The following is a 14924-nucleotide window of genomic DNA, read 5'->3' as shown; positions in this document are numbered from 1 at the left end:
CTAGACTATCTGTCCAATCTGAGTTTTCTGTTGCACAACAAAAAACACCTTTAAACATGTTCCACCAAAACAAGTTCCTTCCCAAGGCTATTTTGCAGTGGCACTGTGTCTCATCCGGCGCCTAGCGCCGCCTATGACATTTGGCATTTGTTAAAAGAAATCCCAATAAACCAGTGCACATTTTTCTCCCATCCCAGAATGCTGTGTGGACTAGCCAGACCCTCCTCTGCAGCGTCTGGTAATGCAAGACTTTAGAAGTTAGAAAATTGTTCATTTTTTACACATTCAGAAGATACGAAGAAACATCAATAATTTACAGTCATGGTCGTGGCCACCTGGCCAAAATTCACTAATCTTTTAACTCTGTTTTGGTCTCCTAAAGGAAATATCTGTCTCCTTAGCTGCTCCATAGTGTTAGCACAAGCTAGTTGCTAACTTTTTTCTATTAGCGGTTTGCTGCTAGGGATGTTTACAGACAGTTTTTAGAGCTTTTTTTGGTTGAAAACCTTGTTACTGAAAGCACGGTAGATGAGAGCGGTGAGAATGAACCCAAACAGTAAGGGGCTGTGGGCCATAAAAGAGCTGAAAGACTTCCTGCATCACTACAAAGGAGTCCTTTCACATTACGCAGTAAATCACCTGAATGATTTACAGAGGGTTGTACAGACTATTTTTCTCACCTTGCCCTCCAAATGCAGTCAGGCCTACATCCACCCACTCCAACTGGTTGATGATTGGGGACTAACAGCTTTTGCGTTAAGCGCCTGTGCCTTTTCAATTACTTCTTAATCAAACATTTCTTTATCAGCAGCAAACAAGATGAACCATACAAAATACATTTTAATACTAGAAGAGCTTTCAACAACCACATAAGTATCATGAAATCAAACAGCCATAAAAGGAGTTCCTGCAAAGGTCAGATGCTTGAGGTATTCCAGACTGCATCGTCAGGGAGCGGTGGTGAAGAGGGGGCAAATGGATGGCATTACGCAGTAACTAGATCTCAAATGGGTCGATGAAAATAAATCCATGTTTGACCCTGAAGCCCCACCCCAAACATGGTCTAAATGTCGATGGCAGAATCAATATACAAAAATGTTAACTGTTCTCAGATTTTATATATAGATTGGATTTCAATAAAAACAATACCTTCATACACACATTAGTAGTTATGATACAAAATTGTGAAAACAGCAACAAAGATACATATTTCAAATGAAATATGTTGAAAGATAGTGTTTTCATTAAACAAAATGTATAAATAAAAATAAAACCTATTTTATATGAAATGCAATTTGTGCAGATGTGTATGTGTTAATGTGTGTGATATCAGGTATCTTGTGTGTCGGCGGGAGCTTGCCACAGGCCCATGCCCTTCAGGACACTTTCCTCCAGCATCAGGTAATCGTTGTACTCCTTCATGTTCACCTCTTCGTTCTCCCCTAAGGAATTGACTGGCTTATCAAGTTCCTGGAGATAAACATCAGAGAAGAATTAAAGTCATAAACAATATGCTGCAAATGATACATATAATAATTCATTAAGAAAACATTGTTGTCGCACGCCTCGGCAAACAGAGAATCAAAAACAGAGAAAAGTCTTGAAACATACAAGTACTGTGGGTCTAAACAATCTGTTAATAAACTCTCACACAACTCGTACAGTGTTTTCCAAGTCTTGTTTACCCAGTCACATGCTCAGTATTACCACACACACACACTACTAACACATGCGTTGTCACTAAAACATTACAAAAAGTTTTCATGCATCAAAACTTTGCTCCGTTTTTGATTCTCTGTGGGGCTATGCGACAATATCAACTTAGAGAGAATACGAGAGATTAAAGCAGAAGAGACAGAGGGTCAACTTTGAAATGGTGTGCACACGTTTAACTGGGCCGGTAAAAATCATTTGTTAATACCAGTGGCTGTCTGTGAGGACACAAGGTCTCATTCAAGGCCACATTAACAGCAAATATTGATGGTTGGGAGTGCACAAAGCATGTTCATTCTTTCTACAGACAGACGCCACAGCTCACCGTTCTCTTCTTGTGTTCTTCAGCTTCCTTCTTCTCTATTTCCCAGAGTTCCTCCCTTCTCAAAAAATCCTTCAACCGGTCCTCCTCCAGCTCAAAGTATTTCTTCACATTTAAACTCTGCATACAGACAGAAAAGAAATGTATCTGACAACACCGGAGGTTTGGTGACCACAGGACCAGCATATTACTAGAATTCATTATTCAAATATTTAATAAGATATATTGGTGTATTACAAATTAACCTAGGGTTAGCATGTTGCACACCTAGGTTTGTCACTGGCTATTTTTCAACCTTGAACAAGAGTGAATTATTTTTCCTTCATGCAAAATAATAAGTAAACAGACAACTCATAGCCTTCTTTAAAGTGAGTACAAGGAGGTGGTTGGACTGTGGGTCCTCCTCACATCACTTCACCTAAATTACATCCCCGGCTCCTCCACTTGCCTCCCTTCCTTGCATCTTAGTCTGTCTCACAGAGGAAGCACGGGAGAGACAGAGGAAATTGTGGAAGGAGAGAGGAAACGATGACATGTGTTTTAGAAGGATGAGACTCCTTTACTCTGAATTTGTCAGCTGTATGGGTGAAGTTAGCAACGGCTCTCGTGCATCCTTGGTCATGGCTCCTCGGGGATCTCTCCTCGATGCTCTCTCTTTGGGCAGGAATAAGACGACCTTCACTAAGGTGGGCCAGAACCACTTCTGGTTCAGCCCAGGAACAGGGAACTATCAAATAGGGGACGTGAGAAGGACACTGTCTTACCTCACTCCTTGAGGGAACGTAGAGTGTCTTTGGGATTTCAAAGACACGGACCATTCCAATGTCATCACTCACAGCCAGAAAGTGCTGCTTGGCTGTACGTACAAAACAAATCCAGAAAATAACAATCTTACAACAAGAAACTTCTCACCGAGGCTGTGAAAATATAAATAAAACAGACGGACAGGCAGGCGCAGTCGCAGCGGCAAACGGTTTTCAGCTGAGCAGCAGAGAGAAGATCCCAATGTTTGTTGGCCCTCGTTTATTTTATTTAATCGTTTATTTTATTGTTGTGTTTTAAAATGTTTTACCCCTCCTGACTCCCTATTTAATGTTATTGTCTTTAACGCTTTATTTTCTTTTGTATTTAAATCTATTTTATTGGTTTTATTATTACATTTTCATTATATTTATTTCTGGCATGCCATGTGTACTTGTTGCTTTCTGTGTGTTGTGCATTGTGTGTGTTTCATGTGTGTCTTGTGTATTTTTTTGTCTTAAAAAAGGTCCCATGGCATGAAAATTTCCCTTTATGAGGTGAACAATAATATGAGTTCCACCAGCCTGCCCCAGTGGCTAGAAATGGTGCTAGGTGTAAACCGAGCCCTGGATATCCTGCCCTGCCTTTGAGAAAATAAAAGCTCAGATGGCCCCCCGACCAAGACGTTAAAGACAAATCATAGTAATGCCTTCCTAATGAAACCACACATATGCTAACTACTGTGTTTTGCACCAAAGAGGCCAAGAACTTACAGGAGGCGGTCCAGGGTTTGATGCAGGTAATCTTGGCATTGGTAACGTTTGAGTGGACCTGCACAGGTTCACTGGTCTTTACCAGCAGGTTCCACACCTCAATGCTGCCATCCTCTTTCCCAACGAAGAAAACAGCTGGTCGGGACAAGGACCAGCATCCCGCAGTGCACACCTGCTCAGAGCTTGCTGACAGGATGATGGGGCCATCCTGAATGTACGTGAAAGTTAAATACTGCAGAGTCAATGTATTTAAAAGGAAATGGATCTGGTCTGTTATAAGTGACATATTATGTATTTTCTCTTTTGTGTACATGATGGTGGATGAAAGTATTGATTATGTTAAAAGTCCAGGAGAACTCTGATATTTATTCATTTTTATTCTAATCCTATCAAGAACTGGGTTGACATGGTATGATTTTAACTGTTTGCCATGTTTTCTGCTCCTGTAATTCAAGCGACATGTGTTGTTACCATGACTCCCTCCTTCCAGATGGCAAAGTTCCAGCTCCCCATTGTCAAAATAATGTCTTTGAAGAAGGGCGACCGTTGCACCGTATTCACCAGCCAGTGATGGATGTTGAAACAGTGGAGGGGCTTGGCACCTGAGAGAGAGGACAGAAAGAAAGATCAGGTGCACTGTTTTATCTGACAGTACTTTGCTTCCACAGAAGCAACATGGCAATAGAGTTCAAGGAACTATTAACCCTATGTGTCCTCTATGTAAATAGGGATTACATTCAGCATTGCTGCCAAACCAAAGAGTTGCCTTACAGTGATAGTGGATAATTTGTATTCATGATTAAATCCATACGCCAACGGCTTCTTTTGTCTCAAGATTTTGAGAATACAATTACTCATGAGTATAATGTCAAACTATTAAAACAAGTCACATTCTGGTGTGCTTTGAAGAATGGCCAGCAGTCAAGAATAGATGGCGTGTGCGACCTCTGAAATATATAGCAATTGTAAGTCACTTTAGATAATTAGCTAAATGTAATGTAATAATGTTTCTTTAAACGGATGTTATTGATAATAAACCAGAATACTCACTTTGCATCCGTCCAGAGTCATCCTTCCCCAGTTTCCAGTCAGTGTAAATAATCTCCCCATCCTGGCAGTAAAAACACACATATTACTAAACATGTCACAAGGGAAAAATGGCATAGTTTTGTTATAAAAGGTCATTCAGCAGTTCAGTGTTGTACTGAAGTTAAATACTGCTCGATGTTGCTGATTTTATTGGTAGGAATGTTTACCTCTGTTCCAATATAGAGTTTGGTATTGACATCTTCCAGAGCGTTGAGTGTTTTAGCCGAGGGCACGCTGAGTTGGCTGTAGTCTGGGATGACCTTTGAGCTGTCACCATTTTCATTAGTTTCTTTGGGGGAAACAGAAAGGGAGAGTGTAGAAAGTAAGGTTAAAAGTTCAACTCATACTTTTCCTTTTAAACATTCATGTTTTTTGTTTTAGCCAGTCAAGAGCATGGTCCTCAGTGGGAACAAAATATGTTGACAGTACACTGTAGAAAATTCTTCATAAAACAATTATCTACAGGAGTAATACAACATACTTATCAGAAAACAAAAATGAGAAACATAAAACAGATTGAACAGTGGCATTGGTGCAGCCGGCTCTGTAATCTGACCATGAACAAGACAAGAGAAGGATGTGGAGAGATAGGGAGGGGTACGGGAGTTGGGAGAGAGGATTGTAGCAAAATGGAGGAAAGTAAGGGAGAAGGGTGGGAGGGTTGAGATAGACAGAGCTGGTAGTGATGGAAGAATCCTTTTCCATCACAAAAGCCCAACTGTCTGTCAGGGACAGTACAGGGCCATCCGTTCACACCCCCTTATCAGCGGACCGCTCCCAATCAAATCTCAGCCTCACTTTGTTAAATCAGATTACCCAATCACACATCTTCTAAATCCCCTTTCCTCTAGTTAAGATGTGTGTAAAGATATGAGGCAGACGATACGGCACAGCAACAGATGTAGACATTGTTTCACTTTTACCACACTGCACTGCTGCTTAACTTGTTGATTAGACCCCACGAGGGATTGCTAGCAAAAACTGTGTGGAAACTCATGTGGTGTTGTTGCAGGGCAGGGTTGAGTTTTTCTACAGTGGCTACTACTGTAAGTGCAAGTGACTCAAGCACCAAAGATGGCAATATGAGAAGAAAAAAAACTTGATGTATACATATAGCTCAGAAGCAGACAGTGCAGATTCCGTCAATATGACTCAAACATCTAGTATCATCAAAGTATTAATCACACAGGGATTAATTAAAAATGTAATAACAGACTGCCTAAGGGCTACAGCAGATTTATTGCCTCAGTTAGTGAACTTATTAATTATATGACCGCCAGCTACCAAAGCTGTGTTTATGGAAGCAGACCTTCAGCCAGACAAAGACAGGTCTCTTCTTGACCAGCCAGGACACACACGATCATCTTCGGGCTCTAAAGAGCCTGAGCAGCATATTGCAAAGAGCTGACAGTCAGCGAGGCTATTGCTCTGCAACTATGAGGGCCTTGTTTTGGAAGTATCACTTAATAAAGTGCTATGAAACCGGAGGAGAGAAGAGGGAGACAGTCTGTGTAACCCTGCCCCACTGATCACTGTGCTCAACCATCCAGAGCAGAATTAAAAAAAAAAGAAAATCATAAATCTCCCCCAAAAATAGAAACGCAGCCTTGCACATACTTTTGAGAATTATCAGACATGGGATGGTTATGGTTGTAATGTTCACTGCTTTGTCTACTCACTTGGTTTTAATGCACACAAATTCCGAATCCAGTAATTTTATGATTATGATCATTATGAATTAAAATTAGCTTTCCTCTAATTTGTGATGTTTTGAAGACTAAAACAATAGCACTGTTCATGCAAAGCATTTGCAGTGTGACATAGCTTCTGCAATTTTGACACTGTAGGAAAAGAGTGTAACACTTGCAGCTTTTTATATATTTTATCCCTACTATATGTGTATTTGTGTGTGTTACATTTTGAACTTGCATACTGATTTATTACATTCCTCATCCAAGTTCATTTACTGTGACAATTACCAAGCAGCATTTTTCTTTTTGACAATCTGTCGCTCTCTAAAAGTGATTGTGTGTTTGGATGAGCTATAACCCACTTTCATGAGGTACTTTGGATCAACACCAGACAGTATTTATTTTACAAGATATTGTAATTGAGTAATGCTTATTTGTGTTTTAAGAACAGGGAGACACTGTACAACAGACAGAAAGAAATGAACCAAAACAGATTGAAGGATAAAGTTCCTTACCTGTGTTCCTGCCTGTATTACCGTTACAGGTGTAGTGTTCCAGGTTGAACTTCAGAGGAGCGTATTCTCCACTGGTATCAATCTTTGGTAGGGAAACCTGACACATTACAGAGAAAAAGACCATATTTGACAATTAAAAAACTAACAAAGACAAAACACTATTTAAAACTAAATCAAGGACTATACTGAAGCCACTGAACACCAAAACCCATTAAATGAACCCAACTCGAATGCAAATACATACATAAATAGACACACACAATCCCAGAGCTTTAAAGTTTAAAATGTTATTTGCATTGGGGGGAATTATCCAAACACAAAGCCTAAATCCTTCATAAAACCTGTTTTTCAAAATCTTTCCAAGTGCAATTTCATGCTGAATTGGGTATATCAAAAGAAGACTGACTGAGATGGGAGGTGAACAGCTAATCTACAACAAATGCTGGATTGCTTTTCTACCCCAAAACATTTATTTGAAAGCTTTAAACTTTTTATATTACATGCAGGTGTTTTCATATATATATACACATACATTTATTTTGTTAGATAGTGTAAGTTTCTATTTGCAGATAGAATAGTTTTCTTCCAGTATTGGTGGATCTACTTAATGTAGACAACAGCTTTATGGTTTTCTGTACACTATCACAATGTGTATGGAACTTCATTTTTAGATTTGGAAGACACAAATAAAACATCTCGGTACTCATTTTGTATTGCAACCTGTAACCCTGCATTACCTTGAAGAGAGGTTTCCATGTCCGGTCCAGGTGTTTGAAAGTGTCAGGGATACTGTAGGGTGTCTTCTGATCCATAGTAAGCCTTCTTTCTGATGCTGAGTGGCTCATCGGTTTTGACACTCGCACATCCCAGAACATTATATTGCTTCAGAGGGAGAAACATGAAAAACTAACATCAACTTGAAAATGTATTGAATCCTTATACACACTGTGAATATTGACTGATACAGACTTACATGCCAGTCTAATTAAAGCAATATCTCCACCAATTTAACATTTCATCTAAACATTTTTTTTCTGTATAAGACCTACCAGTCAGGGGAGCAGGTGACAAGTTGAGAAGAAATGTTATACATGTTTTCCACCGGTAAGCCCGTTCTAGTCACCTAATCAGAGAGAGAAAAAGTCACAAAATCAAAAGCTTAGTATTGTAAAGAGCAGATAGTAGTGAAAAAAGTTCCTGATGATAAATGGGTTAATGCTCCCTTGGGGGCACTTTGATGATTGCCTTATCTTATTTATCCACGTGAGTAACAGTGAGTGTCATAATGTATTACAGTTGGCTATAAAGACACAAGGGATAGGCACCGATGGGAAACCAAAACTAGGTTTTCATTATGCCGTGAAGAAGATTTTAAAAACATTAAACAACATGCTTAGGGTTTTTAGACTGATAATGCAGTGAATTAGTGTGTGCCCATAGTTTATTGTTACTGTATATTTTCTGTCTGCTAACATTATCTTTCACAGTTATCAGCACACTTCTTTGTGCTGGGTTACAGACCAAACACTACAGCAACAATCGCTTTAGGTCAATACATTTCTAGATGTACTGTGCAGAACATGCAAAGATTTTATTTTATGCCGCGCCACATTCATTTCTGCAGATGTTAAAAACAACAAAGTCTGTTAAGAGTAAAAAAACAAAACTCCAGAGGCTATTATAATATGCAATATTTTGTGGCAGTGCTGATGAGTTACGTATGTTCTGTCCAATAGTGTCATACTTTCATGCCTTCCAGTTGAACCTTGTAATTTTTATCATTTTTTTTTCTGTTTTACTGATCTTATTGTTTTTCTTTGTCTTTGCTTTGTAAAGTGACTTTGAGTACCTTTAAAGCACTATATTAAAATACATTATTATGTTTTATTATTATTACCAAATCCTCAATGTCACATTATAACATAGATTGTTCTCTGCCCTGAAGACTTTTCTGTGCCCACTATTGCCTTACTTCCTATTAGACATGTTTACATTCAAGTGGCTTTTAAACTTCAGATAAAAACTGATAATATTCCAAACCTAGATAAAAAAAATCATTAGGTCAATAAGAGACCTGACCCTTAAAGTGATTACTGTCTTATTATCAATTTGCAACTCCGGTGTGAAAGATTTAAATGTACTCTATCTGCCCTCGGTATGTTGGAAACTATGCCACAGTGTTTACTTTAGATATGATAAAAGAAGCTTGAGATCAAGGAAACATTAACGAAAGTTGTGCTGTGTTGTCACACAAAACATCTTGTATTAATCAAGACAGGCCAAAAGAAATAGTGATTAACCTTGGGGAAGGTTCCAGCACCTTCCCAATGCACTCCTGATGGATAATGTATGAAATAACTTTCATCTTCAGTAGACTTGACTACTGTAACGGTGTCTTTACAGGTCTCCCTAAAAAATCAATCAGACAGCTGCAGCTGATTCAGAACGCTGCTGCTCGAGTCCTCACTAAGACCAAGAGACTGATCACATCACTCCAGTTCTGAAGTCTTTACACTGGCTTCCCGTGTCTCAAAGAATTGATTTCAAAGTACTCTTGCTAGTTTTAAATCCCTAACGGTTTTAGGTCCAAATACATTTCTGATCTGCTACTACACATGACCCCCCAGACCTCTCAGGTCATCTTGGGACAGGTCTACTTTCTGTCCCCAGAGTTAGAACTAAACAGGGTGAAGCAGCCGTCAGTTTCTATGCTCCTCATATCTGGAATAAACTCCCAGAAACCTGCAGATCCGCTGCTACTCTCAGTTCTTTTAAATCAGGCTGAAGACCTTCTTTTTGATGCTGCCTTTCTTAAATGACTGCTCATTTCTTTAAATTTCTATGTGACTGTAACTTTATTCTTTTGTTTTTATGTTGTATTGTTTAACTGTCTATTCATGTGTTTTACCGGTTTTTAATGCTTATGATTTTTAACTGTTTTTACTGTGTTTATCTGTTTTAAGATTTTGTGTAAAGCACTTGAATTGCCCTGTTGCTGAAATGTGCTATAAAAATAAAGCTGCCTTGCCTTGCCTTGCCTTACGCAATCAGCATTCAGCCTATCGATATCCTTACATGCAATTGTTACTCCCTCCAAACCTTCTGCGTTTTAGTTCTGTGTACCTCAAATGTTGTTGGCAGCCACTGGACATCAGTAATTGGTGCTTTGTGGCTGCTATCTAATGCAGACACTGCACAATAGCGCACGATAGGAGTCTTATGCTCTTTGTTGTCATCAAGGTCCTGATTGAAGTCCTGAAACAAAAACAGAATGTGTAACATATCATTTATTTCTTTAAGCAATGTGCCGGCAGTTGGATTTAAATGGTGTGAACAGAACAGCAATCCATACAGAACGATTTTAATTCTTCATTTATCTGATAAGCTAGCAACAGGTGCTAGAGTAGCGCAGCTTTCACAGCACTCAAATCAACTCATCGACATAAAGCCTTTTAGCTGCTACAACCGCCATTATTCACACTGCAAACACAAGGGAGGGCAGTGATCTGATTTGCGTGTGTTTTATCTTCGATGGGAAAAAACTATGGTGGAGGACGGATGGCTTGTGTAACAGCTGGAGTATGTGAGCTGATGCTATTGACTTTGGGGAATTAAGAGCAAACAAGGACAAACTGAACAGAGGGAGGTACGGATGGTGGCAGAGGGGAAAACAAAAGAGAAGGAAGCAGTGAGGACCTGGAAATAGACAGCTGTTCCAGTGTAGAGGCAATAAAACACACAAAGAAAATGGGGGCTGGATGATGGGGGCATGTATGTCTAATTGAATACAGCAGTGGAAGATGTCAGCGGAGGTCAAGCTTTAAGGGACAAAATTGGTTTAATATTTGGGTGTCTTCTCAACAGGCTACTGGGGCATTAATGTAGTTACTATGATGTGGGTTAAAATTTGAGCCTTGGTTTTTGTCACATATCGTTACCTCCCTCTCCTGCCACCTTTTATTTATTACTATACATAACACCACATAAATATGGCAGCTATGCCATGCAAATATTAGTTTACTATAATGTTAAGCCAAAGAGAAACCCTATTTGTTATTTCAGTCAAGAGTTATTTTATTCAGTTAGATCAATTCATTGTGACTGGAGTATTTGTATGAGGCCTGCCTTCGTTTATCAGTGAGGGGTCATGTAATGATACAAACTCGCTTTGAGATTCACTTCTGGCATTAGTATGTTTGTGGAACTAGTTTTGACAGCTATGGCTGGCTTGAAAAGGACCATTAGGCCACTGCATTCCCATCTAATGAAAGAGAGGATGAGGGGAGAACTCAGGAGTCAACGTATCATCATCTCACTTGTACAGCACAGCCTGTCTTTACAGCAGATATACTGCATGCTTTGATAAACTGAGGACCCATACTTAAATGAACCCAGCTGACATCATCAGGAGCCAAAGAATTATGGTAACTGATAACACATGTAATACACAAACACAGATACAGATACAGAACACCATGTATTATTGTATCAACATTGTGCACATTAAGGAAAGGATATGGGAACTTACGCATATGTCAGTGTTGACAGAAACCTTTTTACCAGGCTGTGTTCCCTGTAAGCAAGTGACGTGAGCAGAAATGTCCCACAACACGACCTGAGACAACAGCAACACAAAATTAGACAATCCTCCGTGTTTTATAAACGCTCAAATAAATATGATAAAGTGTTGATAAAAACAGAGTGGAAACAGAAAAGATACATTGGAATGGTACAGGATGAGTAAGAAGACTGAAGCTTTATTACAAGGTTCCTTATAATCAAAACAGAGTTGGCAAGGAAAAGTGATAAGTTATAAAAAACTAATACAAGTCAGAAGAGGCAGCAGATGCAGCAAAACCAGTCAAAGTCAGCACCTGGCCATTTACGCAGCCGCCAACAATAATATTTGGATCAGACGGGCAGAACTCAAAGGCAAAAATGTCACCTGGGCACTCCAGCAGCAACTGCAAACAACACAGAAAACCCACACACACAGAGGGCAGATACATTACATTTCAAAGTAGACATGTCCATGTATTGGGTGCTTGCCATCCCAAGTATTTATTTAGTTATTTTAGTCTGTCCATACAAATTTTAGCTTTTAATCCACAAAAACCGAGTGCATACGGTAGATTTTATTTCAAAAGGCAAAAGGGGGAAAAAGACCTAGGAGGGTCAGGATTGTATTACAGAGAAGTCATTTTTCAGAATCATGTTTAAGAGATTAAAATTAGCCTCAACACTAAACTACAGCACTTTATTCTCCACACTAGAGTAAATAAATATATTTATTTCACTTTTACATTGTCTCTGGTTTCCCCTACACAGTACCCTTTGCCACTTTGATCATTGCTTCAGCCAGGGGCTTAGCACAAAATTCTGGTCCCTGCAAATAGGCATTTTCTATGGACCCCTCCCCACATCCACAGCTATTAATTCTAGCATCAACATGAGGGCCCTGGGTACTCAGACCCCTTATTCCTCCCCAGTCTGACAACCCTGGCTTCAGCAGAACGTGAAACCAAAGCCTGACGCATGCACTGGTGAAGACGTACGTCATGCAGAACTCATATTACTTTTGAGTGATTTAGCAGCTCAAGTTTTATTGATTGAGCGTCTGGGTCAAATCAATGACGCCTCTCAGATCTTGCTGAAGCAAATAAGGGTCTTGAATTACAGCAGAAAGAAAATCCTTCCAGCCATTTGTTATTAAACTATGTCTCAAACAGATATGAGGTGAGAATTAGCTTGCAAGCTGTCAAAGCTAGAGTTAGTGTGTCCCAAATACTCACATACTTTCCATACCTGGGGATTAGAGGGGTCGGCAAAGGTATAGAAGAGAATGAAAGAAGCTCTGACGACAGACTCGTTCAACTGCTCCTTCTTTTTGTCTGTCAAAGCCACAGCTATCACACCTACCACATCAAAGAACATATCATACAAGGTATCAACTACACAGCAGCAGGAAAATAGATGGTAAATATGTTTAGTTTTTTAAGTGCACTGATTGAAAAATTGGTGGCTCAACTCTGATCCCTTCTTTGAATAAGATAATTTTGTACTGATCACATGTTTTGGCACAGATATTATTATTCTGAATCTTGCTGGAAGCCTGCTCTATGGGTGATGAAAGCTTGGCAACATTACAAAGAGGTGGTGAAGAACATTAACGCTTGTACAATGGATGAGGATTTGGCATTTTTGTCAGTTATGCTGAGGTTACAGGGAGAATGATTGTCATTTACTTTTGTTAGATTTATTGTTGGCATTGTCCATCAACACTATCCATGTCAACATTTTCCGACCAAATGCCATTATTGACATTTAAAACCATAATCATCTAAGCATTGCACCCCAAGTCACACAAGGTATCAACATTGACCTAATTCTTTCTGACAGAAAATGTGTTAAAGATAAACTAACTAAAGTAATATGATCCAAGTATTTTTTTTTACGAAGAACTGAGAGAAAATGATGAATGTGAATGAACTTTACGTAAAGAGTTATTGCTCTTGAGAGGGATAGATATTTATGGATAATGAGATGTTGCACCTTACCGTAGATGGTAGGGTGCCAATTAATGCTGCAGATTTTCTTGTCCTTTGTGTACTTCTGGTCTGTGAAGGCCTGATGAAGCATCAAACCTTCGGAAACCTTCCCAGCCCAGTCACCGTCTTCAGCTGCTGACCCCAGAGCCTTCCAATCATCAAAGAACACATTCATGATTCCTTCCTGCTGAAGGGCTTGTAAAACCCTGCAAAAAAGGTAAAACTTCTTTTGGTAAAACTTTTGCATATTTTTCTTTTCTTTTTTCTCCATCTAATCTCTTCATAGCAAGAGAGTCCAGTGTGCTTCTATCTCTTACCTGGACACAAAGGAGGATTAAGGGTAAAGTGTAAGATTTAAATGTATCATTGGAACTCCTATTTAAAACCCAAAGTACGGGCTGTTAAGGGAACTCTAACACAAAATATAACACACTGGAAAGGTGAGGTGTATTCTAAAGCATCTAGAGTGGTAACAAAGGATAGGTTGGGGTACCCTGAGACTGATACAGTGACCTCTCCCAATACAATACAAACTCTCTTAGAAAGCAGTCTGAAGACAAAATTAATTTCTAGAATATTTTGTCTTACCTGGGGGTCACTGAATTGCAAAAATTCTTCAAATTTTCAAGGTGGAGGATGTTGTCTTTTTCTTCAACACTTAACTCTCTTGGCGTGTATTGGGTAAAGATATTCTTCTGAAACTTCCTGTGAAGTGGACAGAAAATAATTATACATTTGTGGAGGTGGAGTTACTATTAAAGTAGTCTACTGTATATCAACAAATATACGTTGTTCAGGTGTTGCCGGAAAATCCGCCCGATGTTCCTCTTTTCGGCCGGATGTCCGTCACCTACCGCTCTCTTTGTGTTGGTATTCTAAACTCCAGGTCGATTTATGAGGACTATGGTTAACTGCTTCTCAGATCTCTGCAGGGTAAATCTAGACAGCTAGCTAAACCATCTGTCCAATCTGAGTTTTCTCTCGGGTGACTAAAACAACTTTTGAACGTACACGTTCCACCAAAAGAAGTTACTTCCCAAGGCTATTTTTCAGAGGCAGCCTCGCTCCCACTAGTGCTAACCGCCACCGACGCAAACGATTGTGATTGGTTTGAAGAAATTCCAATTAACAAGAGCATGTTTTCTCCCATCCCGGAACGCTGTGTGGACTAGCGAGATGCTTCTCTGCAGCACTGTGAAGGAAGGTCTGGCAATGCGAGACTACTATTAAAGTAATAAAGAGAGAAAAAAAATGGTCAATGGCGAATACTATATCATGAACGCGTCAGTTATATAATACGCACTACCAAAGTATATGCATACAGGCATGAATTGCAGAAAAATATTCACATATTGATTTAGTATTACATTCTTAATGCATTGAGGTGTTGGTACAACTTAGTAAGTTGGTAAGTGTTTTCCCCCCTGTAGAACAAACAGATTTTATTTGTACTGATTTGCTGGCATACCACTGTGTCTGGGCACTGCTGCTCTGCAGTCTGGGAACGGCCTGTATCCCGCAGTCCCTTTGCA

General features: G+C 39.4%; 1 protein-coding gene and 1 long non-coding RNA gene across 3 annotated transcripts in view; one reads left to right on the top strand and one right to left on the bottom strand.

The window, feature by feature from the left end:
• Positions 1 to 638: 638 nt before the first annotated feature.
• Positions 639 to 14924, bottom strand: part of dnai3 (dynein axonemal intermediate chain 3) — a 20444-nt gene continuing 6158 nt past the window's right edge. The window contains exons 7-23 of one of the 2 annotated variants that reach the window (XM_032525621.1): positions 14861 to 14924; positions 13981 to 14097; positions 13402 to 13598; positions 12650 to 12759; positions 11719 to 11808; positions 11373 to 11459; positions 9968 to 10099; positions 7894 to 7967; positions 7582 to 7726; positions 6845 to 6941; positions 4806 to 4927; positions 4600 to 4660; positions 4021 to 4151; positions 3550 to 3757; positions 2800 to 2891; positions 2039 to 2155; positions 639 to 1470 (exon numbers count right to left, since the gene is read on the bottom strand). The exon at positions 14861 to 14924 is cut by the window's right edge and continues 136 nt beyond it. In XM_032525621.1, the coding sequence (XP_032381512.1) occupies positions 1330 to 1470; positions 2039 to 2155; positions 2800 to 2891; positions 3550 to 3757; positions 4021 to 4151; positions 4600 to 4660; positions 4806 to 4927; positions 6845 to 6941; positions 7582 to 7726; positions 7894 to 7967; positions 9968 to 10099; positions 11373 to 11459; positions 11719 to 11808; positions 12650 to 12759; positions 13402 to 13598; positions 13981 to 14097; positions 14861 to 14924 (1985 nt within the window). In that variant the 3' untranslated portion in view covers positions 639 to 1329. The remainder of the gene's footprint in view (positions 1471 to 2038; positions 2156 to 2799; positions 2892 to 3549; positions 3758 to 4020; positions 4152 to 4599; positions 4661 to 4805; positions 4928 to 6844; positions 6942 to 7581; positions 7727 to 7893; positions 7968 to 9967; positions 10100 to 11372; positions 11460 to 11718; positions 11809 to 12649; positions 12760 to 13401; positions 13599 to 13980; positions 14098 to 14860) is intronic. The other variant, XM_032525622.1, reaches the window with a different exon arrangement.
• Positions 5490 to 5729, top strand: LOC116695408 (uncharacterized). The gene is made up of 2 exons (XR_004333453.1): positions 5490 to 5643; positions 5696 to 5729. It is a non-coding gene; the product is annotated as an uncharacterized LOC116695408 (long non-coding RNA).

Source organism: Etheostoma spectabile, chromosome 9, assembly GCF_008692095.1.
Source record: "Etheostoma spectabile isolate EspeVRDwgs_2016 chromosome 9, UIUC_Espe_1.0, whole genome shotgun sequence".
NCBI lineage: Eukaryota > Metazoa > Chordata > Actinopteri > Perciformes > Percidae > Etheostoma > Etheostoma spectabile.
This window is presented reverse-complemented; position numbering and strand designations above follow the sequence as displayed.